Below are 24,684 nucleotides of genomic sequence, written 5' to 3'. Positions count from 1 at the left end.
GTGCTGCATAACTTTACATCATCACTGCTGTTAGTCTATAAATGTACTCCAACAGAAGAAGTGGGGTTTTTTATAATTAGTACTTATCTTAGTTTTTTGAAAAAGGAATATTCCTCGTAAAGTAGAAATGGTTGATCTCAGCTGGAAAACATCCTGGACAGTTTTTTTTAGTTTAAATGTAATCTGCGTAATTTTGAAATCTCTTAACTGTTTTTTTATACCATCAGATATTTTTTATGAACCTGAAGCAGTAAAGTACGAGCTGTAAATGTCTGAAGTCTCTTACTACAAAGTAGTCTCAAGGCAAATGGATGTTCAACCCAGTACTAGCCAGTTATACCTAATAAAGTGGCCAGTGAGTATACATTTGGTGTATATTTTACATTTATTTTTGTGCAACCACCACTGACAGAGCTGCTGCAAAACCTGTTTAAATCTCCAGAGTCCTGCTGTGCCAATGACACGCACTAACAGGAAACAGAAACCATAACAGGCGATGATCTGCTCTCACATTTCTTTGTTTTTTCTTAACTTTAATACATTCATTTTCTAACAACTTTCAGGGAAAAGCATTTAAATAATACTCACTTCTGCTGGTTTCAGCCACAGCTTAGTTTCTTTATGAGTTTCAAAGCAGCCAGTAGTTTGAGGAAGGCGGGAAAGCTGCTCAGTGTCATATTTCACTATTCAGGGTGTGTGTGACCTCAGTGTGCAGGTGGAACATACCAACTTAAATGATCTTTTTCTCGTTTGCTTGCCACATACACACTGATAATAACACGCACACACACACACACACACACACACACAGATTTTTAGCACTGACTGTTCAGAGTTAAATCTTTATCCTCCTAACAGGCAGTTTCAAAATCACAGCTCTCATTCACCCCCACCCTCATAAATAATGGTTTGGTCCACAGCTGCCCTCCAACTGTACAGCACACTTCCTGTCTTCTGTTGAAGTAACACACATAAGTAAGCAGAGCTAAAGCAGAGTGATTACAGTTTACACATGTGAGGATTTGGTTCAACTTTATTTATACAACTCCAAATCACAACAACAGGTGTCTCCAGGTGCTTCATACTGTAAGGTGAGGTGGACACTGGGAGATAAGAATTACATCACACTACTTACACACACTTATTAACTACAGGATGAATACACAGTTCAAAGTCAGCTTTATTGTCAAAGACCATCTGTACAGTCATAGACAGGAATTTGAAGTTGCAATGCTCCCACAGCACTCAGTGTACAATGAACAACTTAAAGATGAAAATAAAATTAAAGTCTTATGTTCAACACATTACAATACAATCTTACATAAACAGCAGAGTCCAACAGTGTTTGTGGGCAAGAGTTCATGTGCATGTGGAGGTGGGGCAGTCAGTGAAAGGGCGATGGTTGAAGTTCAGAGTTTGTATGTTTGGGGGGTTCAGAGGTGGATGCAGGTCTGGAGTCGGTGTGTGCGAGAGCAGGGAGTGAATTCAGCATCCTGACTGATGGATGAAGCTGTCTCTCCGTCTGCGGCCCCGAGGCTCTTCAGTCTCCTTCCTGATGGCAGCAAACTGAAGAAGCTGTTGGACGGATGAGTGGAGTCACCTGTAATGCAGAGAGATGAGGCGGGTGCTGTAGATGTTCTGAAGGGAGGGAGGAGAAGTACCCACGATCCTCTCTGCTGCTCTCAATACTCAATAACTTTTTCTGGCAGGACCCAGTGCAGGAGCCAGACCACACAGTGATGCAGCTGGTGAGGATTCTCTGAATGGTGCCTCTGTAGAAGGTTCAAAAATGTAAAAACAAATTCAGCCGCTAGCCTGCCTGATCCTGCCTGATGCCTCCGCGCTTACCCCTCTTCTGCTTCCTCTTGCAGCACCTGACACGTTTCCACTGTGGGTGAGATCTGGGAGTGGGGGTCGCTGATGGTAGATGCCTCCGAAGCACTCCGCAGTTCCTCAGTTAGCGGGCCCTTCTGTGTGGTGCTCTGATGTTGGCTGCACCCTGTGTGAAGACAGGTGCAGTGTTGATGCAGTCTGACAGCCACGGGTTTGATAGACCTGTAAGTTAACAAACATCAGCTCAGTTACTCTGTGATCATAAAGGAGACCCTGGCTTTACTTTGTACTGTTTCAGCTGAGGTCGTCAATGAGCATCTTCTCATGTTTCTTGAGGATTTGGTAGAAGGCTTCTTTGGAGGCATCGCCAGCTTTCAGAGGGCCGCCGTAGAGCTTCCTCATCTTCTCCTGAGAGGTCTGCAGAGCTCTGATTTTATCATCGCCACGGGGCAATCGTGGCTCAAGAAGTTCGCCTTGTAATCGGAAGGTTGCTGGTTTTAGCCCTGGCTCCGACAGTCTCGGTCGTTGTGTCCTTGGGCAAGACACTTCACCCGTTGCCTACTGGTGGTGGTCAGAGGGCCCGGTGGCGCCAGTGTCCGGCAGCCTCGCCTCTGTCAGTGCGCCCCAGGGTGGCTGTGGCTACAATGTAGCTGCCATCACCAGTGTGTGAATGTAGTGTGAACCGCTTTGGGGTCCATAGAGACTAAGTAAAGCGCTATACAAATACAGGCCATTTACCATTTTTCTTTTTTTAGTTATAGTAGAAAGAAAAATGCTCTATAAAAATAAAGGTTATTGAAAATAACAAATAGTCATAAACTGTAGTAGAAATAGTTACTTGAGTGCAGTCATATTGTAACCAGTGTTGGGGAGTAACGGAATACATGTACCGCCGTTACGTATTTAAAATACAAAATATGAGTAACTGTATTCCGTTACAGTTACCGTTTAAAAAGGTGGTATTCAGAATACAGTTACTTTGTTGAAATAAATGGATTACACTGCGGTACTTTCCTGTTTCATTTTGTCGCGGGTCAGGACTGTTTGGGTTTTGTTTGACAGCTACGTTCTGTTGTTCCAGGTGGCAGCGTTACGGTTACCATGGTTACAGGGTGACGCTCTCTCTCTGTGTGTTTCCTGGGTGAGAGAGGCCTTTTTATTGTTGTTGTTGTGCTAAGCTAACAGGCAGAATGCTACAAGCATAGCTCTAAAGAATGTAGCATCATGGGCAGTGTAGTCCGTGCTGCAGGGAGAATGGACTGCCATACACGTTATGTGTCTGTGAGCAAGAGGAGGGAGAAAAAGGGGAGTGGAAAGGTACGAGTTGACATCGAGCAGAAACGGGAGCTGGAAGCATGTAAATATAATAATAACCACTGCAGCCAAGAAGAGAGCCTGACGAGCCCAGTTGTAAGTAAGCTGTTAAGACTCGACTGTACACCGTGTTCCTGTTTTCCTCCGAAACAATAAGTTCCGTTGGAGCAGCCTTTCAACGCCTCTCTCTGTCTCTCGCAAGAAAAGTTGACCCACACAACAAAGTAAAGCTATTTTTCAGCTACGAGCCGACACGGAACCAACGTATTAGCCAGAGCTTTACTACAGTTCGGAGTCATGGACCTTCAGTAATAGTAATAAATCACACAGCAATAGTACATTCACGTTGTTGTAAAAAGCATGATAATATATTAAGTAATCCAAAGTATTCAGAATACGTGGCTGTCATTGAGTAACGTAACGGAATACGTTACAGAATACATTTTGGGGCATGTATTCTGTATTCTGTAATGGAATACATTTTAAAAGTAACCTTCCCAACACTGATTGTACCATAGTTGCGACTGGTCTTTGCGTTGACCATCTTGAAAAAGTCTCCATGTGATATTCCACTGAGCTGGATGATCCTGATGGCACCTGTGCAGTCTACAAGTTCAAACTCTTGCTTGAATTTTCTTCTTTCTGTGTTTGAGCTTCAGTTTGATTTCTCCAACTGATCCAATCTAAAGAAAAGAAACAGCAATTACTTGTTACTACGTGGTCTACACGATCAATGGGTAACAATTTGTGAAGGGAGAAACGGATTCATTTCTTGTGAGGAGCAAAAAAACATCAGTGTGATCCATCCTATTCATGACTACTTGTGAACAAAATAGAAAAACATATCAGTCCAAACTATCACAAAAGCTGTCAGTCTTATGCCTATAGCTGAATGGATGCTAACAAATTCCCAGTAAATAGAAGATGTATCAAACCTTCTCTCTTCTGAAAGAAATATCATCTATCTGAAAACTAGACCACACGAGCATTTGTTGAACTGTGTGAAAGCATCTGATATGAAGACAAAGTTAAACTTTAGACTAGCAGAATTATCAGATATTGTAGGCATCACGCTCCATCGACTCCTCAGACAATTATGAGTGTAATCATGCACCAGACTTTTCCAGCATCCTCATTGATCACCTGATCCATCTTACTGCCAGGTGGTAAGCTCCCCTCTTTACCTCAGTGTCTAAGACATGCAGCCACAGATCTGATGATATGGTTACAAAATCAGTCGTCAACATGCAGCCTAGCGTGTCCCAGTGCCGTATGAATACCCTTACGATCGAACATTCTGTCTTTTATAAACAAACTGTGATTAGCAGAAAAATATCTGGGTTTATCTGGCAGGCAGTTCATCACAATCACTGTTACAGCCCATCTGACTGTTGCAGTAGAACAGTCTTATTACTTTCAAAAAACAAAACATGGGATGTGAATGGAGTAGTTTTCATACAGCGTGACAACTGATTTGAGACTATTGGTAACATCAGTTATGTTTCATGGACCCACAGTAGTTCAAGCTCAGCAGATATACGTAAATAGATAAGATCCTATGGATCTGATCATGCTGCTCTTTAGTCAATTCAAATAGTTTTAAAGTAATTTAAAGGTTAATGTCATCATATTTTGATTTTGATTTAGAGACTGTACTTCAGCATATTCAGGTCACACTTACCTCTCTTACTGTTCCTTCTACACTCACTGATGTCTTCTCCGCTGATCCGATGGCCTGTCCGATGGAGCAAACTTGAGTCTGGGAATAAACGAACCTCTGAGCTTCCATCTCCACATTCTCAGGAACATCAATAGCTGCTGTCTTTGATATGATGCTCTTTTTGGTCACTTTCATGACATTTTCGTCCATGATGATCTCTCTGAACAGGTAGCAGCTCTTCTCCTGGAAACGCTGATAGCGCTCTCTTCCATACACCACCACTTTAATGCTGCCTGTTTCATCAGCCACTCCCAGGTAAAACAAAAACAACTTCTCCCTCTTTTTGGTTTCATATGTACGCAGACCAGATTTCGCCAGAACTTTGCCAGCTATGACTTTGTTTCCAAGGTCACCGCTGGTCTTTACATCATGGATGGATTTCCTCTGCAGGCAGATGGAGAGTCAGCTCGCAGTCAAAACTTACATCACAAAACAAGTCAGATGCTGTGATCATCCAATGAAAACTCAAAAATTCACTCACCCATGAAGGGCTTTTTATCTCCTTTTTAAAAAACAAAGAAAAAATAAATAGTTGATAAATGCTCAGTTACTAATATTGGAAAAATTTGACTTTTACATGAGGAAAGATTTTATTAGTACATTTTCACGCATGTACTCATAAACTGAATATTACAGATGTGTCGTTTCCACATCTGTTTTCATAAATGCACAAAGAGCTATGAGGGAATAACATCCATGTTTGTCACACAGACAGTATGACTGTCCACGAAGAAATAAAATGATATAAGTTATATGACCAAACAAGTATGTTTCATAACTGCTACCTTGTCAGGTTTGGTTGGTTCATCTGTAAAAGACGAAACACGAGTGGACGAGTTTCCATAGTTACCTCCTCACTGCTCATTTCATTTGTTCTCATTTTATTAATCATCACAGTTTACATGTTTTATGGAGTATGGACATTTTATTACAGCTTATTATTAGTGCAGGGAGTAAGTTATTCCATTTATCGAGAACTTGTTCTAGTTAAATAATAAATAGGTCTCAATGCATTAACACTGATGTAGACAGGCAGCAGCTCAGTGTCACATGTTCAATAATCAATCGTGTTTGGCTGCAGTTCATGAATGTAGATATAGATATGTCTGTTGGTCCGTGCTTTACTGATATATCACTTTTATTCAAATATGACATTTACATGCTCTATAGAGCAGACACTTCACTTTCCATTGTTTTTGTATATTTGTGTATATATATATATATATATATATATATATATACATATATATATATATATATACATATATATATATATATGTATATCTCACACACACACACACAAAAAAAAAAACCTCCTGTACATGGATGACATCAAGCTGTATGCCAAGAGTGAACGAGACATCGATTCACTGATCCACACTACCAGGCTATACAGCAATGACATTGGAATGTCGTTCGGACTGGAGAAGTGTAGTCGGATGGTAACAAAGAGAGGGAAGGTAGTCAGAACTGAGGGGATTGAACTACCAGAAGGCAACATTGCAGACATAGAGGACAGTTACAAGTACTTGGGGATCCCGCAGGCAAATGGGAACCATGAAGAGGCCGCTAGAAAGGCTGCAACCACCAAGTACCTGCAGAGGGTCAGGCAAGTCCTGAGGAGTCAGCTGAACGGTAAGAACAAGATCCGGGCCATCAACACGTACGCCCTGCCCGTGATCAGGTACCCTGCTGGGGTAATAGGCTGGCCAAAGGAGGAGATAGAAGCCACTGACATAAAGACAAGAAAGCTCCTGACCATGCATGGAGGGTTTCACCCCAAGTCCAGCACCCTGAGGCTGTACGCTAAGCGGAAGGAAGGGGGCCGGGGACTGGTGAGTGTCAGCACCACAGTCCAGGATGAGACAAGGAACATCCAAGAATACATTGGGAAGATGGCCCCAACTGACCGAGTGCTCAGTGAATACCTCAGGCAGCAGAAACCCAAGAAAGAGGAGGGAGACGAGGAACCATCATGGAAGGACAGGCCCCTGCACGGTATGTACCACCGGCAGATAGAGGAGGTGGCTGATATCCAGAAATCCTACCAGTGGCTGGACAAAGCTGGACTGAAAGACAGCACAGAGGCACTAATCATGGCAGCACAAGAACAAGCTCTGAGCACAAGATCCATAGAGGCTGGGGTCTATCACACCAGGCAAGACCCCAGGTGCAGGCTGTGTAAAGATGCCCCAGAGACAATCCAGCACATAACAGCAGGGTGCAAGATGCTAGCAGGCAAGGCATACATGGAACGCCATAACCAAGTGGCCGGCATAGTGTACAGGAACATCTGTGCTGAGTACAACCTGGAAGTCCCGAGGTCAAAATGGGAGATGCCCCCAAGGGTGGTGGAGAATGACCGAGCTAAGATCCTGTGGGACTTCCAGATACAGACGGACAAAATGGTGGTGGCTAACCAACCGGACATAGTGGTGGTAGACAAACAGAAGAAGACGGCCGTAGTGATCGATGTAGCGGTTCCGAATGACAGCAATATCAGGAAGAAGGAACACGAGAAGCTGGAGAAATACCAAGGGCTCAGAGAAGAGCTCGAGAGGATGTGGAGGGTGAAGGTAACGGTGGTCCCCGTGGTAATCGGAGCACTAGGTGCGGTGACTCCCAAGCTAGGCGAGTGGCTCCAGCAGATCCCGGGAACAACATCGGAGATCTCTGTCCAGAAGAGAGCGCAGTCCTGGGAACAGTCAAGTGTTCCCCTCTCCTGCTTGTTGGAGGCTCGTAGTTGCTCCAGATGTTTTCATGTCTCTTTTCCTATAGAGCGTGCTGCTGCTGTGATGCAGACGTCGTCTGGATGGACCTGTGGGGCCTTCACAGATGTCCTCGTTACCTCTGCTATGTGCACTAATGGCTCCGCCCCCCACGCCTTGTGTAAATGTTGATCTTAAATTTCTTTACAATTTTCCCCTGTGGGTCTTTTTTTTTTTTATTTAAATTTAGTGTTTAAATTATTTTCAAACCATTGTCTTACATTTTTTCTTAAATCATTTTAGAATAAAATTGTTTGTGCTCATCAAACCTTAAAATTTCCTTCTTCCTCCTAGCGTTATTCCTGCACTGTGGGGTCCGCTTTTCTGCAAAGCCGCCTCCATTTAAGGGCGTTGTTCAGGTTGGCGCCAATCTTCCTTACGTCGTCTTTGATTTGGTCCATCCATCGCCTTTTTGGTCTGCCTCTTGGTCGCCAGCCTTGGAGCCTGAGTTGCAGCGCTGTTCTTGCCATCGAGTTCTCGTCACTTCTGACCACGTGCCCATACCATCGCAGTCACGCTCCTTGCATCTTCCCCGTGATGCCTAGCTGCTTTCGGATGTCGACGTTCATGACGTGGTCACATCGTCTTAGGCCCAGGCACCATCGTAGCATCTGCATTTCCATTGTGTGGAGGGCCTCTTCGTGCCTTGCGATGGGCACCCAACACTCTGATCCATAAAGAGCCACTTCTTCCATATCCAACTTCTGCAATTTAGAAATGAATGTATAGATTCTAATTGTAATGCATATAAATATTGCACATTATATTTTCTGTTATCTACCTTTGTTGGCCTCATCTTCTCTGTATTTTGGTCTGTCCATGCTGGGCTGCAGGTGTTTGTGGACTGCATTATCCCTCTTTGGTGAGTAATCCATTACCTCACTGACTTTCAGATTTTAAATCTCAGTTCAAGTTCTCTGTTCGCACCACACTGAGCTACACTTTTTTTTAAAAAAAGGAGCAAAAGAAGAATTCTTTGAACTAGATGAATTTTCCAGCTGTACAACGATGATAAAGTATTCACAGAATACTCACTTTTACTTGTTTTCTGCTGTAGTTTTGTCCTGCTGACAGATTTGGTTATTTACAGGGGAGTGAGTGAGGGAATTATCTACAACAATGAGGCAACACTGTTTACAAACACGGAAAACTATGGTTAACACGGCAGACCGTGAACACAGGACACATGAACTTGAATGGCGCGGACAGGATTATGCAACAGAGTTCTAGGACAAAGCTCTAGACTAACTTTTTGCCACGGTTGCACTGGTGCGCCTAACTTTTTTTTCTTCGGCGCACCCAAATTTTTCAACCGCATCGCTTAACACCGCAGTTTTACATGTGCACTTTTTGGGGGGGAAATTGCTGTCCATACAGACAATATTGATCAATCAATAAAGTTACGTTGAAACCAAGCACACCATTGTTTTTCTTGTGACATTACCAATAAGTGTGATGTGTCACATGACCCTCTTCCTATTGAAAAAAACAAAAGTTGTATCCAAGATGGCCGACTTCTAAATGGCCACCATGGTCACCACCCATCTTGAGGAGTTTGCCCCTCACATATACTAATGTGCCACAAACAGGACTTTAACATCACCAACCATTCCCATGTTATTACAGTGTATCCATATAAGTGGCCCACCCTGTAGGTTGAATATTTCTTTGACGGCTTCACTCTCCTCTAGTTTTGCTCCTTTACTGTTTGTCCCAGTTTACGTTATAACTGCATCTTTGTATTTTGAATATTGTCTTTTTTAGTGTTTGCTTCCTGACTAATCTCAAAACAACTAAAGGAGGAAGCTTAACACACAGCAAGACTGAGATAAAGGATGGTAATGATATTTCATGGTGGAAAATCCACGGTGGGCCGGCACCATGAGGAGACTCCATGGAAGCAGAGAGCTGGGAAAGAGTCGCACAACAGAGCTGAGCTCACTGCCTCTGAGCCCCACGAGTGCTCGCCCTGCTTTCTGTCTGCACGAGGATCTGTGTCACTTTACTGCTGACTGTTGCTTTTCCTGTGACAGGAAATCAGACACAGGAGGATTTTGTAAACAGATTTACAGAACAAACAGTTAAATCAGAGCCTTTTTTATTCCAACATAAACATTCCATCATCCTCAACATCAGAGCCATTAGTTATGATTAATTATGAGAATCTACTGCATTACAGCACTGACAACATGAATATAAACGTACAGTTCTTACACACAGGAAAAAAGAGGACAAGAAAAATCAGAATAACCAGTTAGGAAAGAAGAAAGAAACAGCACACATTTCATGATTTGGAATATAAAACTGATTCAAGAGAGATTTACATTTTTTATTGAAACTCAAAATCTACTCAAATGTCATGAATCCAGTTCAGACTCTGCAGCTGCAGCCTGAACACTGGAACTCATCTTTACTTCTCCTTGTTCGCTTGTTCAATCTTCATGATCTTGTTTCCCTTTATTTCTACATCTGCTGAGAACGGCATTTTCTCCAGCAGTCTTTCCTCAAAGTCGCCCTCCAGTCTGACACCAAACGCTTTTGCCAGCAGGGATGAAGTCGCCACAAAGGACTGCACCTCTCCGCTGCCGATCTGTGCATCCACCTCTGTTTCAGTCTTCTTGGTGTCTTTGATCCCAATGATCTCGATTGTGACGTTCTCGACTGTGGCACTTTGAACCTGCAAAACACCAGATTGACCGTAGAGATCAGGAGATCATGTTGAACCAATAAAACTGAAGAACTGTTTATTTAAAAAAGTGAGCAATGATGATTTCATAGTGAGTCTCATCCTGCAGAAGAACTCCAAATCCACCATCTTGTCCTGCAGCAGACAGTCCTGGTTCTGCTCAGGTAACAGCACATGAACATGTTCTGGAGTCACCCTCCAGCTCACAGAGCAGAGCAAAGACTGATGTCACCAGCTGGAGTCCAAGATGGTGGAGATGAGTCTGTCGGACCACAGGGAGACCCTCACAGTGAACCACCTGGTGGGGGCACTTAGAACAGGTACGGCTGGATTAACTAGAGAGCAGAGACTCAACAACAGTGAGGAAATGTTCCAGTAGGAGGTCAAAGCTGACAGTCTCTGCTTTGAATCAATACCAAATATAAAACACATTTCAAACTGAAGCCAGAATCAGAAATTACCTTAAAAATTCTGGTGAAATCTGTTGAGTTCAGCGATACTGAATCATTGTAGTGATTCGTCTTTACATTGACCACCCTGACAGAGTCTCCAGGTGATTTTCCTCTGAGCTGTTTGATGTCTTCGCCCCACAAAGTGATCCAGATGGAGCCTGTGCTGTCCTCAAGTTGGAACTCTCGCTTGTCTTTCTTTCTTCGTTTGTTCTTCAGTTTGACTGTTTCAACGGAGCCGATCTGAACAAACCAACAACACGACAACAACTCAGAGACCAACAACTCTCCTGTGCATGTTTATTTCTGCTGTGAAGTTTGGAATCACAAATTCAGCCTCAAGCTGCTGTTAGAGGAACTTTAGCTGTTGCCACTGTGATGGCTTCATTGCTCGGCGCCAGAGTTTGACTCATGTAATAACAAGAACCTCCATCTAGGCCTGGGCGATATAGAGTTTTTAAAAAATATCGATATATTTTTCTATGAGATATAAGATGTGACAATATCGTTTATATTGATATTGTCTATGTTACGTTATAAAAGAGGATTTCAAACTCCAGGCTGTCAGTCACGCAGTAGAAGTTGGGAACAGAGCAGCTGTGAAACCTTTGTTATTATGCTCAGCGTCTGTTAGTTTACAATTTGACTGCACAGTTGGGAGCTCTTTGTTATGCACAAAAACAACATTGTTTTATTTATGGAGCATTATTATTTAATAAATGCTCATAATTTATTTTTGAGTAATTTTTCATGTACATCTGCGCTGTATGTTAATAAAAGTGCCTGTGTGACATCTGGGACACCGCTGTGACTAAACTCTCTGTTTGTTCTTATTTTATGGCTTTAAAAAAAAGAAGATCGAGATATATCGTATATCGCCATCCAGCTAAAGAATATCGAGATATGAATTTTGGGTCATATCACCCAGTCCTACCTCCGTCCATTTCACTCAAAGACTATTAAAGGTTAGTTTAAAGGTTGATGTCATCAGAGTTTCACAGCCTTCAGCAGGACACTAAGCTAAACATGACGAGCGCCCTCACAGCTTCACTGCAGCAGATTCAGGTCACACTTACCTTTCTTACTGTTCCTTCAACACTCACTGATGTCTTCTCCGCTGATCCGATGGCCTGTCTGATGGAGCAAACTGGAGTCTGGGAATAAACGAACATCTGAGCTTCCATCTCCAGGTTCTCAGGAACATCAATAGCTGGTGTCTTTGATATGCCGCTCTTTTTGGTCACTTTCATGACATTTTCGTCCATGATGATCTCTCTGAACAGGTAGCAGCTCTTCTCCTGGAAACGCTGATAGAGCTCTCTTCCATACACCATCACTTTAATGCTGCCTGTTTCATCAGCCACTCCCAGGTAAAAGAAAAACTTCTTCTCCTTTTTTTTGGTTTCGTATGTACGCAGACCAGATTTCGCCACAACTTTGCCAGCTATGACTTTGTTTCCAAGGTCACCGCTGATCTTTACATCATGGATGGATTTCCTCTGCAGGCAGATGGAGAGTCAGCTCGCAGTCAAAACTTACATCACAAAACAAGTCAGATGCTGTGATCATCCAATGAAAACTCAAAAATTCACTCACCCATGAAGGGCTTTTTATCTCCTGAAAAGAAAGAGTTAAACAGTAAGTCACTCATAGACTGAATATTGTAAATGTTCAAGAAACTGTTTTCAGAAATGTGCAAACAGTTATGTGGGAATCAAATCCCTACCAGCCCACAGAGCTGATCTCTTTGGTGTAATTACTTCTATCATACAGAAAGCATAAATGTCCACAAGTTAATAAAATTATGTAAAACTTGGTGTAACGTGACATGCAGTATTACATTAACTTTGAAAAAAATCACAACTTCTACCTTGTCAGGCTGAGGGCTCTTCAGTCCATCTGTAAAACAAAGTAAAATGACAAAAGCACAAAGGTAAAGTGTAAAATGCATCCAGGACAGAAACAGCTGCGTGATGCTGCTAACAGAACGCCAGCTCTTTACAAGCACAGACAGCATGCTAATGCTAAGCTAGTCAAACACCCAGAGTCACGTCAAAGGTGAGCGTATGCAGACTCCAGTCCAGCAGCCAGAGCCGAACTTTAACAGGTAACAGTCAGGCTGCAGCCTGTTTGTACCAGTTCCTGTACCAGTAAAAGTAGAATGGGAGGCAGAGCCTTCAGTTTTCAGGCCCCTCTTCTGTGGAACCAGGAGACAGACACTATCTCTACTTTCAAGATTAGGCTTCAAACTTTCCTTTTTGCTAAAGCATATAGTTAGGGCTGGACCAGGTGACCCTGAATCCTCCCTTAGTTATGCTGCAATAGATGCAGGCTGCCGGGGATTCCCATGATGCATTGAGTTTTTCCTTCACTCACTATGTGTCAATAGACCTCTCTGCATTTAACTATTAGTTTTTATTCATCTCTGGCCTCATGCACAGCGTGTTGTTTCTCAATCTCCCCCCTCAGCCAAACTGGTCTCAGCAGATGCCCTCCTTCCCACTATTGCCAACCACTTGCTCATAGAGTTTCATGTAATTGTTGGGGTTTTCTCTGTATTATTGTAGGGCCTTTACACTACAATATAAAGTCCTTTGATACAACTCATTGTGATTTGGTGCTGTATAAATAAACTGAATTGAAATGGATCTAAAAAATTGATACTGAGCATTTTAAACAAATGACATCACTGTGTGTTGGATAGTTAGCTCTTGAGATGGAAAGCAGCACTAAAATCCAGCAGCACTGTTTCCTCCAGCACTTACCAGTTTCAGCCTCTCGCTCTTCATCTGAACTTGAATCACTCACAATGTTGTTCTTCTTAAAGCCTGAACACACACAGCTCAACATCAGACTTACATCAAATAAAATATTTATTCTCATGATTGTGGCCACAGCTCAGTGGCTCTGCCACAGTTTCAGGGTGTGTTTGCCTACCAGCTTCAGCCGTTTTCTCTGCTGACTCCGATTCAGTTTCACTGCGTTTCCTCTTGTTTCCTGAAACAGAAATGAATCCAACTTGTGAGAGCATGTGTGTGTCAGGTTTTCACTGAAGAGTCAGTCAACATAAAGTTGGTTTCTTTCATACCTACACAGAGCAAACGTAAAAACACTAGCAGTGATTACTGTTCAGTCTGTTCACATGTAACTCTGCATCTGCAGCAGCTTTATAAATAATACATAATTTAAGCACTTTGGTAAGAATATCTTACCAACGAGTCATAATCTGCCTTCAGCAACTACAAGGAGAGAGGTTACACCCCGTATATATGGACTTCCAAAGATCCACAAAGAAGCGGTCCCACTCAGACCCACTGTTAACAGTATAAACTCTGTCACCTACAAAGTTTCCCAGCACCTTATCATCACTTTACTTCCATTTGTGAGAACACATCCCATCACATCAAAACCTCCAATGATTTCACCAGTGAGATCCACAAACTTGCACTGGACCCAGATGAAACCACCGTGTCCTCTGATGTGGTCTCTCTCTTCACGACTACAACAAAACAGCTCCTTAGAAAACAGAATCAGTTTCAGCCCCGATCAGATTTCATGGTAACGTTCACACTCTGATAGGCACCTTCACTCACAGCCTTTTTCCACTAGTACCTACTTGGCTCGGCTCGGCACGCTAAGTTTTCCATTTTGCAGGTTATGGTACCAGGTACCTTTTAGTACCAACTCCACCGCGGTTTCTAAACAATCCAAGGCCATCTGGAAAATGTGATGTCAACAGATTGCAAGCCACTGATTGGCTGGTCTGGTTGATGAGTCATTTGAAAATCAAAACTGTCATTTTTGAAAGCCAGCAACAAGGAAAACTGCTGCACAGGAACAACACTGTGGTCCCAGAGTCTGAGTGAGAGTGACATGACTCCAGCAGATCCCGGGAATAACATCGGACATCTCTGTCCAGAAGAGCGCAGTCCTGGGAACAGCTAAGATACTGCAGGACCCTCAAGCTCCCAGGCCTCTGGTAGAGGACCCGAGCTTGAAGGATAAACCGCCCGCAGGGGCGAGAGGGAATTTTTTTATACATACATATAAATATTAAAAAAAAAAAAAATTTCTGCTTTTGCCACTGTGCGGTTTGGGATGAACTAGACAGGAGAGTGAAAACAACACAACCTACAAGTGTCGCACATTTATGAACTTCTGTAACAGATATGGGAGAAGATTTGATTTCTATTGTAGAAAGAAGCCACGGCTGTGTTCAGCTGTTATATCTGCCAAAGGCGGCTACTCTGATGAGTCAGAAGTTTAGAATAGATTTTATTCTATGAATTGATTCCACAATTTCTTTCTTTTTTGTGTCCCGTTTGGATCTTTAGCATCAGAATTGTTGTCTTAAGGCCAAGAAAGATGCCAAGCGGATTTATTTTACCAAGTGGATCATCATGGCCTTGCCATATTGGTCCATTTGATTGACCTTTATTATAATTATGAATTTATTTTATTTTCAGTTGCTACAAACGGGACAGACATGACTGTGGGAAAGAATGAAAGAAAGAGAGGGAGAGAAAGAAAACCAAAGGGGAGAAGAGACGGTGAGAAGGGGGGAAGAAAGAAAAACAAACAAAACACCTGGGTCACCTGTATGGAGAAAAAAAACAGAAGAGAAAGCAAACAACAAAGAGCAACATAATAAAAACGGCACCATCACAATAAACTAGCTAGCAGTAGATATCAGTAGATACTAAATAATAAACGATGTTGTGCAGCACGCAAGATAGACAGCGCACAATGTGCTTTGAGGCAGCAGCCAAGAAAGCTGTAGTCCGCGTCTGTGAACACCTGTGTGCACACCTGTGTGGATCAGCATGCTTGCATTCCAAAGGTTTCTCCATGTAATGATCCACGATTTCTTTTTAACTCCAATTGCTTTTTGTACTATGCTTTACTACTTTTGACCAGAATAACACAAAAAACTTCCACAAATGCTCGATCCACTCCTGCTAATTTGGAATTTGTTCAATTGCTGCTTTACAATGAATAGTTTGGTAGGACAAAGTAATAAAGACAATTATAATAAAACGTTAGATTCAAATTTGAATATATTTAAACATGATTTATTCTATTACACATGAGATTCTTTGGAAAACCTGTAGACACCTGACCAAAAAGAAAAAAGAAATATCAATGAGTGAACTCACCTTTTCCCCCCTCGTTTTCTTTGTTCTTCAGTTTTTCAACAAAGGGGCGCAGCTGGCCCTGGACTGCTTCATCCTTCCTTGGTATCCAGAGCATTGCTTCATCGATTATCTGGATAGACGTGTCCACTCCGTACCACTCGATGATTGTCTGAGGAATGGTTTCTCTGCACTTGATAGTCTTCTTCTGTTTGGGGATATCCAGAAATCCCAGCATCTTTTTGAGCTGTGACTTATCCAAATCCTCAATGATGAAGGTCAGTGCCTTTTTCCACTCTGACTCTGAAATTGATGACATCTGAGGCACAGAGAAAATAATAAGCAAAACATACTAATACTGTTGTATGTAGCATATTAAAGCCTCTAAAACCTTGTAAAAACATATAGACTAGCACAGAGCCTTTGTAGTCTATATTTTGGATGCTTCTTATTCCACTCTGTGTAGTGTGGATACATGTTGTATGTATATATCATGTGTACTATGGTACCTCAAAAACTCTGGAAAAAAAAAAAGCATGATGAAGTCGATGTGAAACAGACAATGAATCTGCCGTTTCTGCCGGTCAAGCACCGTAACAAGTTTAGGAACAATGCTACAAATTAAAATAAATTTGTCATCAACTTGGAAATTTTCTAATTTGAATCTGGTGAGTTACACAAAGTGGAAGAGATTACAATGATTTCAAGACACACTATCCCTACTCAAAGTAATCTAGATTCCTGAACTGAACTTGAACAACATGAAGCATCTGAGCTGCAACTTAATCTACACGAACATTTTAAAACGAAAAGTAAAGATGCTTTTATGAGCTCATTTAAATCGATCAGCAGCATTAACTACTCAAGTAAAGTTAATTTATTTGGCTTCGTGCTGCGCACTGCCAACAGTCTTAAACTCAGGCTACGTCCACAATAATAAGTTTTCTTTAGAAAACGCATATTTTCTCTCCGTTTTGGCCTCCCGTCCACACTGAGACGGCGTTTTCGCTCAAGGAAAACGCCGTGTTTTGAAAACGCTCTCAAAAACGCACACATTTGAAAACGGTGCTTTTGCGTTGCAGTGTGGACAGCGAAACCGGAGACTTTGTGAAAACGATGACACATTTTAGTCATGTGATGCAGTCATGTGACCAATTAAACTGAGATAGCGGAGGACATTATACAGCAGTTCTTTTGTTTGACAGCCCTGTTAAAGATGAACATCAGTCTGTACTGCTCCACAAAGCTTTTCTTCAAATTCTTTAACTCTCACTCGCTTTTGCAACTTTGTACTTTTGTACAAGCGCTACATACGCTTCATCATATGTCCTCGTCTTAGCCTTCGGGAGACTTTCGTTTCATTATCTGCGTATCTCTCCGCCTTTTCATCACTATTAAATATTTTTCTTGAGGGTTTGTTTACTGCACTTCAGATCTCCTGCTCTGTCTGTGTGCATGCCCGGTGCAAAAAAACCCAAACCCTGCCACCTACTGTACTCTATGTGCAATTACACTTTATTCTAGAACAGGAAAAAAAGCCTGTTCCCAGGGGTCACACTATTTGAGAAGGACTGACTTAAACTGATAGTTTTAGTTCTGGTGTCCTTGTTTTCCTCTCAGTTATCGATTCTGTCACTATTTAGCTAACATAAAGTAATCTATTATTCTAAGTCTGCCACTCTAAAATCTTGCACTGCTCAGGATGTAGTGCTGCTCACTCCTGCCACTTCAAGATACATTTATTTATACATGTGTGTATTTATATAGATTTACTCTGTTAATACTGTTAATTACGGTGCTATACTGCTGAGTAACTGTCTCCTGCTCATCAAACACGTTATTGCAATGTTGACCGTGTGCTAACTTGCATATGACAAATAAAACAAAGAAAACTAAAACTAAGTCTGTTAGCAACAACCAGCCGACCTGATGACGTCACGCTTCGCTGACCGAAGATGGCGCGGAACATGTTTTAAACATTTTAACCACGTAAAAAACCCTCACTGCTGCTTTCATACTGCCCGGCAGGGGCAGAGCATGGGGGTGGCTTACTGGGCTTAAGCCCGGATTGTTTTGTCAGAAGCCCGGGGTCTTTTGGAGTGTAATTTTTTCATAGTTAGATGCCTGGCTGACAACTGTATAAAACAAAAAGTGCAAGCAATATTCGAAGCACACAGTGAACACTGTGGGAATTTACGACTGTGCGTGAATCCCCCCTGATATTGGTATGATCCGAACTCAGACACTAAGCGACTGAGCGAGGGGGCGGGGCAGCTGCTGCCTGTGAGTGCGCTGTTGGAGAAACGGAGCCAGGCAGACAGAGGAGAGCTTAAGTTTGACCAGGTACTTAGGGCTGCACGATTTTGCATAAAATGAGAATCACGATTTTTTGGCTTAGAATTGAGATCACGATTCTCTCACCATTTTCTTTTCCAGTATAAATATTTATTGCACTTATTAACTGCACATCAACTTCGTAACAGTTGAGACTGAACATAAAAACAATACATAAACATAAAAACAACAAATGTCTCACGTTTTGTTGTTGCCAAATGTTGTACTGCTTGAAATTCCGTCTCCACCGTTGCTCGACGCTGCGTGTACAGAGCAGGTAGTGCAACGATAGAAAAATAGTTGCGGGACGGCACTGTGCAGCGTTTGTCTAGGGTGTTGATCGTTTTCCTAAATCCCTCGTTTTGCACAGTGTTGATGGGAGCCATATCTGTGGTCAGGTGATAAGTGATAGCCTCCGTAATTTCTTTGTGCCTGCGGGAGTTCGACGTGTATAGGGAAGCGCTGTGTAAGGTTCCCGTTATTGATGTTTGGGTGGTTGACCGGGACGGATTTTCTCCTGTCACTTTCTCCTCATCCCTGACGTGCTCTCCGTTGTTTTTTCCTGCTAATTTTAGCATCACACTGCACAGCTTCTGTATCACATGGTATAAGGCTCCGCCCTTGTCATTTGTTGAGCAGGAAGAGTGAGCGCTTGTTTTCATGCAGATTACGTCCCGGACCAAAATGCGGTACAATCGTCGTCGTCTTTTTTTTTTTTTTTTTTTAAATCGTTGTCATTTGGAAATGAGATCGCGATTTTCTAACGATTAATCGTGCAGCTCTACCAGGTACCAAAGCAAATCATTTGTACCGTACAAATAATGTAAATATGACGGTGAATCACGAAAGATTGATATCAAACTGATCACTTGACCAATATTACGTTACTCGCTCTTCAAGTGAATCAACAAATGGCGAAATGAAAAGCCGAACAACAACAACAGCTGTTTCTATAGAGAGTCTTAGCTTACGTGTGTTTATTTCATATTCTCAGTTCTTACCCTCCCCGACTAAATCGGTTTCAGTTATGTACTGAAATATAAGAATGGACATTAGAGGCTTCTTTCAAAGAAAAAACTCAGGTAAATGTTATTTTATATATTATGCTTTGTATGTTGTTCAGTATATTTCTATGCAAAACAAGAGGGATTTCAGTACACAGCAGGATATTCACATTTGTAACCAGATATTTACACTTTAGGGAGAAAACATAAAACATTTTTACTGCACAACATCAATTTAGAGTAAACTTTTGTTTTAGATAAATATTGAAACATCTTTTGAATGAGTAAAATGTCAGAATAAAGAGAGACAGAGCTTCTATTTTAATCACTTTGATCAAATGTAGGAGTACATGTACACTAAGTTTGTTAATTAATAAGAAACTGCAGACGATTCCATTCTGAGCTGAAGAAGCTTCTGATTGGTTCGTAGAGTCCATGTGAGTAAACTGGTGGCACAGCTGTGGATGCATATAAGACACCCCCAAAACACAGAGGCTGTTTCTGTGACATGGGAACATCAAGAGATGTCAACCAAAACAGCAGGAACAGAACTGTGGAGCTCCATAAGTGTGGCTCAGTTTGAATACAATTTGGTGCCATTTACAATTAAGAAATACAGATAGTTTCTCTCTTTACTCTTAAAGTTAACAAATATGTTTTTATATTTATCTAAAAAATAAACATTTAGTCTGATTTGATGTTACAATTAAAAAAGTGTTTTTATCTGAAGAGTAAATATCTGGTTTCAACTGTAGATTTGATGATTGTCAGCACAAAGAGGGAACAAGAGCAGGTGAGACACACCTGTTAGTCACATGGTTGTTTGCCAAAAGTATCAGCGTATCACAGGTCCTCATGTATCTCGTACCTCGTGTTTCTTTTTAGGTTTGTTATTTTTCAAATTCTATATTTATTAAGTTATGCAGCTTGTTTGCACAACAAGGCTAAATAATTATATAAACTTTTCTCAATCTAAATATTGTACTTTGGTATTATTAAAAAACAAGTGTAGTGCAGGTCTATGATGATTTTTAGTGCTGCTATCATCTAGTTCTGATTCTGGTTCTGTCTTGGTTAAGTCCTCAGTAGTCCTGATTTTGAACTATTGTAGTCCTGTTTTAATTCTGGATCAGTTCTGGGTCTGGTTGAATCGGGGTTTAGTCCTCGTGTCTTGATACAGGCCCGACTTTGTTCTGCCTCGCTGCTTAATTAAAAACTAGTTTAAGGTGTCCTGCACATGTGATATATATTTTTCCCTCTATGAAGTCATTCTTTTTTGAACAAAACTCAAAACAGAGCCAATTAATCTTTCAGTCATTTCTAACCCCCCCCCCCCCCCAAAAAAAAAAAAAAATCCCACATGCATACCACCCTTTAGGGCTAAGCCCCGGGTGTTTCAAATGTCTGGCTCCGCCTCTGGTTTCTATCGCAGATCAAATGAAGTAAGTTTTGTTGAACATGTTTTCTCTGTGTTCCAGTAACAGCATTAACACACAAACACATAAAACGTGTTCGCCTACAGAGAGTCTACACGGAAAGCATGCCGTTGTTCCAGATCAACTGGCGTTTAGATCAACTGGCGTTGGTCGAACAGATGTGTGTCAGTCTTGCGTTTCAGGAGCTCCTACCGACAAACCAGCAAAAAAACGCCAAATGTGTCATCTGTGACACTTGTGAGGTTGTCTCAAACACACTCCGTCAGTCTTGATGCTGTTGAACAACAAAATGTTTAAAAATGTGGCGAGTTTACCTGGTGATATCCTCATGCGCGACGCGATCGCGAAAACAGCAAACAAGTAACACCACGCCGTTGTTGTTCACAGGACAGCAAGAGTAAACGATCGGGAGACCCTTGTCGTCGTTATCGTTCCACTCGCACGGTTTATTTCACCGAATTCAGCGTTTTTGCTCCACAACTAAAGCGAGCAGTTTGCTCTGTGCACCAACATGGAGTCGAGTCAACCAGCGCCACCTCTGGCCAAGTGCCACAGCCTACAGCCAGATCAACTGGTGACACACATCTGCAGCACGTTTGAATTCGTGTCATGCACATTTGTACCTTTCAATTGTGTCTGTTTGTGCGTCATGCAAATAAACCTTTGAAATGATATCATGTATTTATTATCAGCCTACATTTGTACAAAATGCCAAATGACATACACATAAGAATCACCATCCTGATATCAATACTTTTGCCCATACGAAAAATGTCGTGAACACACTAATATTTCACCAGTGTTGTAACATCACATGTCGTTAGCGTAGTCTGTCTGTGTCTGCCCTCTGCAAACAAACATGTTAGAGTTGGTTGTGATATACAGTCTGCATAAGTGTGGTCAATCTAATAAACATTTATAAGGAGATGGCAGTTACTGTGAATGTACAGCAGTTACACAGTGATTAGTGATAAACAGTCAGACAATGACCCTGACAATCTCATTCAATCTTGCAGATTGCACCTTCTGTGGAAAGTGGTACCACACGGTGTGTGTGGACTTCCCCTGTGCAGAAGGCGACTACAAATGTTGTGGGTGCTAAATAAACAGAAACAAATGATCCCTGTTGTCTTTGCTTACTGATTGTTTGTAGTGTTGACAATCCACATTGCTGGCATTGCATGTTTCAACATATTTGTGGGTAGATTTAGATGCACCACGTGTGAGTGCAGCCACTCAGCCTTTACTCAATGTGATCATAGCAGCAGGTGCAGATGTGTGTCACAAGTTAATCTAGTGGTAGGCTATGGTACTTGGCCACAGGTGGCAGCAGTGGACTGACCTGCATTGGGGACTGGTCCAGCTGCTATGTGGTAGTCAGTAGATGGGCTCCACATTGGGGATTATATGCAAGTTTTGGGGACTGTTTATTGCTGATCACTGTGTGACTGCTGTACATTCAGCGTAGCTGCCATCCCCTTACGGATCGTTATGGGATTGACCACACTTATGCAGACTGTATATCACATCCAACTCTGAAATGTGCGTTTGCAGAGGGGGGACACAGGCAGACTATGCTGGCGACATGTGAGTTACAACACTGGTGAAATATTGGTGTGTCATATATTTGTTCACGACATTTTTCTTATGGGCAAAAGTATTGATATCAGGATGGTGATTCTTATGTGTATGTCATTTGGCATTTTGTACAAATGTAGGCTGATAATAAATACATGATATCATTTCAAAGGTTTATTTGCATGACGCACAAACAGACACAATTGAAAGGTACAAATGTGCATGACACGAATTCAAACGTGCTGCAGATGTGTGTCACCAGTTGATCTGGCTGTAGGCTGTGGCACTTGGCCAGAGGTGGCGCTGGTTGACTCGACTCCATGTTGGTGCACAGAGCAAACTGCTCGCTTTAGTTGTGGAGCAAAAACGCTGAATTCGGTGAAATAAACCGTGCGAGTGGAACGATAACGACGACAAGGGTCTCCCGATCGTTTACTCTTGCTGTCCTGTGAACAACAACGGCGTGGTGTTACTTGTTTGCTGTTTTCGCGATCGCGTCGCCGTCAGAGTCCGTGAAAACAGACACGGACACTCCGACCTGCTCCCGACGCGACGTGTTCAGGGTAACACGGTGATTTAGCGGGTAAAAAGCAACGACTGTAGAAAAAGAGACTTTCGCGAAAGCGAGCACTAACATAGCGTCGTCTCGTTCATTCTCCAGCAGTAAAACAATCAGAAAGTAGTGAAAGAAGGCTCACCTTTCTTTGTTTTCGTCCACAGCCTGTTTCCTGTTGCTGTCACTACTTCCTGGTCTCCGTACATTTGAGTTTGGCGGTATTTTCGCACCGGGGCGGAGTCAACGTCCGCGTGCCTGCCTTTTTAAAAAACTTAGCAATAATAATAATAATTGTAGTATTATTACCAGAGCTCTGCTTAGCAGTGATGTGCGATACCACTGATTTGCCATCCGATCCGATACCAAGTAAAATTCAGGGTGGTATCGGCGATACTGATCCGATACTCTGTGCAAAAACTTTTTTTTAACTGTATCTTTTATTGTATCTCAAATTATAGATTCATAATAATTACAGGACTTCAGATTACTTGTTCTTATCACTTAATAATGCAGAATTATCATACAGAAAACTGAAGTTGTGTGCCATTTGAGCATGTTGCCTGCCTGCAGCACTAAAGGACTCCTCGAGAGACGTCTGTCTCGCCCCAGCAGCACCTGTCCCTCTCCTCGTCTTCAGTTCGCCTCAACATACGCTCATCATATTCTGTGATATGATTTACTCTGAGGTGTTTGACGAGGTAAATGGTGTTGCCAGAACACCTCAGTTTCTTGCCACATGTATCACAAACCGCATCTTGGCTGTTTGTGGAGGTAAAATACGTCCGCACATTACTCCATTTACACCCAGCCATTGTTGTGAGTGCGCACGACAAGGGGCTGCAACACATTCATACAGCTGTATTTCGCACATGACTATTAAAGGCAGAAGAGGAAGTAGTTCCTTCCAATGTAGACAATCCAAATGATATAGTTTCTTTCCACTGTGTTCCTGTTAATGATAAACTACAAATTTACCCTACATTACTAAATTATCGATATTTTAATATGAGAATCAATTCTAGAACATGAATGATTGGTATCGGAGGAATCGATATTTCAGTATCGATCCACACATCACTACTGCTTAGATTATTCAGTGTAGGAATACACCCAAAGTAAAGCAGCTGCCTTTCTATTACATGTTTATATGGACAGTGTGGATACTGCACTTCTCCACAGCCCGAACTCACCGTCTAACTTCTCTAATACTGGAAACTAGCTGTTATAAAACTCCAGCATTCACTTTAGTAAAAAGATGAAATTCAATTTTGGACTTTGGAATATTGATGACTCACATTCAGGTTTTATTAAAAAAAAAAACCTCACAAGGCTCATTTTGGTTTACCCTGACGTTTTTGAAGAACAGACTTATTTTAGTTTCAGATGTTTACAGAGTAACAGTAGATATATTGTAGCACAACTTTATATTCCACACTCACTAACCCAACTTGGATTTGGTGGGTATTTAAAACCCAGGTTTAATATTTGTAGAGGAATTCATTGATGACATCCTTTTCCCCCATATTGGTTTTTAGTTGTGCACAATTTCGTTTCAACACACTGGACAGGTGACACCATTTTATTTTTAAAGGAAAGCTTAAATTCCTATCGCTATTAACACTAAGGTATCTTCTAAAACATCAAGTCTCCATCTTAGCATCAAAAAATGTGAACTAATGGCAACTAAAGATTGTTCTGAAGCAAATTCTGAAAATACTCCAGTAAAAAATATATAATTTAAACTAAAGATCAACACAGAAGAGGTTTCTTAAAAATTTTACTTTCATAATTAAAACCAAACCAAACAAAACGAACCCCATTTAAATCCATGAGGAACATTTTTCCACAGTAACTGAAATGAAGACGACTCCCTG

General features: G+C 41.8%; 1 protein-coding gene across 4 annotated transcripts in view; it reads right to left on the bottom strand.

Moving 5' to 3' along the window:
* Positions 1 to 23,151, bottom strand: part of LOC113030320 (uncharacterized) — a 63,090-nt gene extending 39,939 nt beyond the window's left edge. Inside the window, exons 1-9 of one of the 4 annotated variants that reach the window (XM_026181671.1) lie at positions 22,953 to 23,141; positions 15,927 to 16,221; positions 13,708 to 13,767; positions 13,536 to 13,598; positions 12,641 to 12,669; positions 12,367 to 12,387; positions 11,847 to 12,269; positions 10,783 to 11,013; positions 9,717 to 10,312 (exon numbers count right to left, since the gene is read on the bottom strand). In XM_026181671.1, coding sequence (XP_026037456.1) covers positions 10,046 to 10,312; positions 10,783 to 11,013; positions 11,847 to 12,269; positions 12,367 to 12,387; positions 12,641 to 12,669; positions 13,536 to 13,598; positions 13,708 to 13,767; positions 15,927 to 16,221 — 1,389 coding nt within the window. In that variant the 5' untranslated portion in view covers positions 22,953 to 23,141 and the 3' untranslated portion in view covers positions 9,717 to 10,045. Of the gene's footprint in view, positions 1 to 9,716; positions 10,313 to 10,782; positions 11,014 to 11,846; positions 12,270 to 12,366; positions 12,388 to 12,640; positions 12,670 to 13,535; positions 13,599 to 13,707; positions 13,768 to 15,926; positions 16,222 to 22,952 lie in introns of those variants that run through there. The other 3 variants (XM_026181669.1, XM_026181668.1, XM_026181670.1) reach the window with 3 other exon arrangements.
* Positions 23,152 to 24,684: the final 1,533 nt, after the last annotated feature.

Source organism: Astatotilapia calliptera, chromosome 10, assembly GCF_900246225.1.
Source record: "Astatotilapia calliptera chromosome 10, fAstCal1.2, whole genome shotgun sequence".
Lineage (NCBI taxonomy): Eukaryota > Metazoa > Chordata > Actinopteri > Cichliformes > Cichlidae > Astatotilapia > Astatotilapia calliptera.
This window is presented reverse-complemented; position numbering and strand designations above follow the sequence as displayed.